The 1363-nt window shown below is 66.5% G+C and overlaps 1 protein-coding gene across 1 annotated transcript in view; it reads left to right on the top strand.

Annotated features, from left to right (window-relative positions):
* Positions 1–5: 5 nt before the first annotated feature.
* Positions 6–1363, top strand: part of LOC104123769 (GTPase IMAP family member 1-like) — a gene marked incomplete at its 5' end in the record, with an annotated part of 1788 nt that continues 430 nt past the window's right edge. Inside the window, 2 exons of the mRNA XM_009636053.1 lie at positions 6–437; positions 478–681. Coding sequence (XP_009634348.1) covers positions 6–437; positions 478–681 — 636 coding nt within the window. The remainder of the gene's footprint in view (positions 438–477; positions 682–1363) is intronic.

Below are 1363 nucleotides of genomic sequence, written 5' to 3'. Positions count from 1 at the left end.
GCGTGTTCGAGTCCAGGCCTGCCGCCAAGCTGGTGACGGCGAGCTGCGTGCAGGCGTGGGGACGCTGTGACGGGGTGAACGTCACAGTCATCGACACGGCTGACATTCTCCACCCGGGCGCTGCCACCAGCGAGGCGTACAAAGAAATCGCCCGCTGCGTCAGGCTCTCCTCCCCGGGCCCCCATGCGCTGCTGCTGGTAACCCCGCTGGGCCAATTCACCGAGGAGGACGCGGAGGCGGCGCAGAGACTGCAGGACATTTTTGGAGCCGATGTTCTGAGGCGCACCGTCGTCCTGCTGACCCACGCAGAGGCGCTGGCGGGGAGGCCGCTGCAGGAGCACCTGCGACGTGGCGGCAGCGAGGCGCTCCAGGACCTGATCCTGCAGTGCGGGGGGCGGTGCTGCAGCTTCAGGAACGGGGCGGCGGGGCTGGGGGCGGTGCGGCAGCTTCAGGAACGGGGCGGCGGGGCTGGAGCAGGAGCAGCAGGCGGCCAGGGTGATGGGGATGGTTTGCCGGGTGCTGCGGGAGCACGGGGGCACGTGGCACAGCAGCGCCATGTACCTGGAGCCCAGTCTGACGGAGGAGAAGGTGCGGGAACACATGGGGAGGCACAGAGCAGAGAGGAGGAGGAGGGAGCGGGCCAGAGCTGAGCCGCAGAGGAGAATCGTGGCTTGCGGGATCGTGCTCTTTGCCCTTGCTCTGCTCTCCCTGATTTTCCTTCTTTTCCCCGATCGTCTTTATTTTTTCCTGAGATTCCATATTTTGCAGTAGCGAGGGACCACAGAGTCACAGGAACGCCGTGGCTGGCAGGGACCCTTGGGGAGCGTCCAAGCCCTGCCCAAGCAGGGTTCCCCGGAGCGGGCTGCCCAGCACCACGTTTCTGGCCCCCCTCCGGGAATGGAACCCCCCCCCCCCCCCGGGGCCGCCGGAGCCAGTGCTCGTCCCCCTCACAGCCAAAAACCTTCCCGATGCTTAAATGGAATTTCATGTTCGCATCTGCACCCATTCCCTCCCGTCCAGCACCACGCAGTCTCCATCTGGCAAGGACAGGATCCCCCTGAGCCTCCTCCTCTCCAGGCTGAACAGTCCCAGCCCCCCCAGCCTCCCCCCAGCTCCACTGCCCCAGTCGCCTTTGCAGCCCTTCACAGGACCCGCTCCGGTGCATCCATGTCTGCCGGGCACACGGCGTGCTCTGCTCCTGGGACGCATGCCACGCTCCAGCCCCCATGCAATCACCACCCATTTTGAGGGCGATTATAAACTAAAACACGTCAAAGCCACCGCCCCCCACCTGGGGCTGCCCTCCCGCTGCACCACGTGCAGCCCCGGGCGCCCCGGCTTGCTGCTGTGTGCGCAGCCGCCC

Source organism: Egretta garzetta, unplaced genomic scaffold (genome assembly GCF_000687185.1).
Source record: "Egretta garzetta isolate BGI_Z169 unplaced genomic scaffold, ASM68718v1 scaffold853, whole genome shotgun sequence".
Classification (NCBI taxonomy): Eukaryota; Metazoa; Chordata; class Aves; order Pelecaniformes; family Ardeidae; genus Egretta; species Egretta garzetta.
This window is presented reverse-complemented; position numbering and strand designations above follow the sequence as displayed.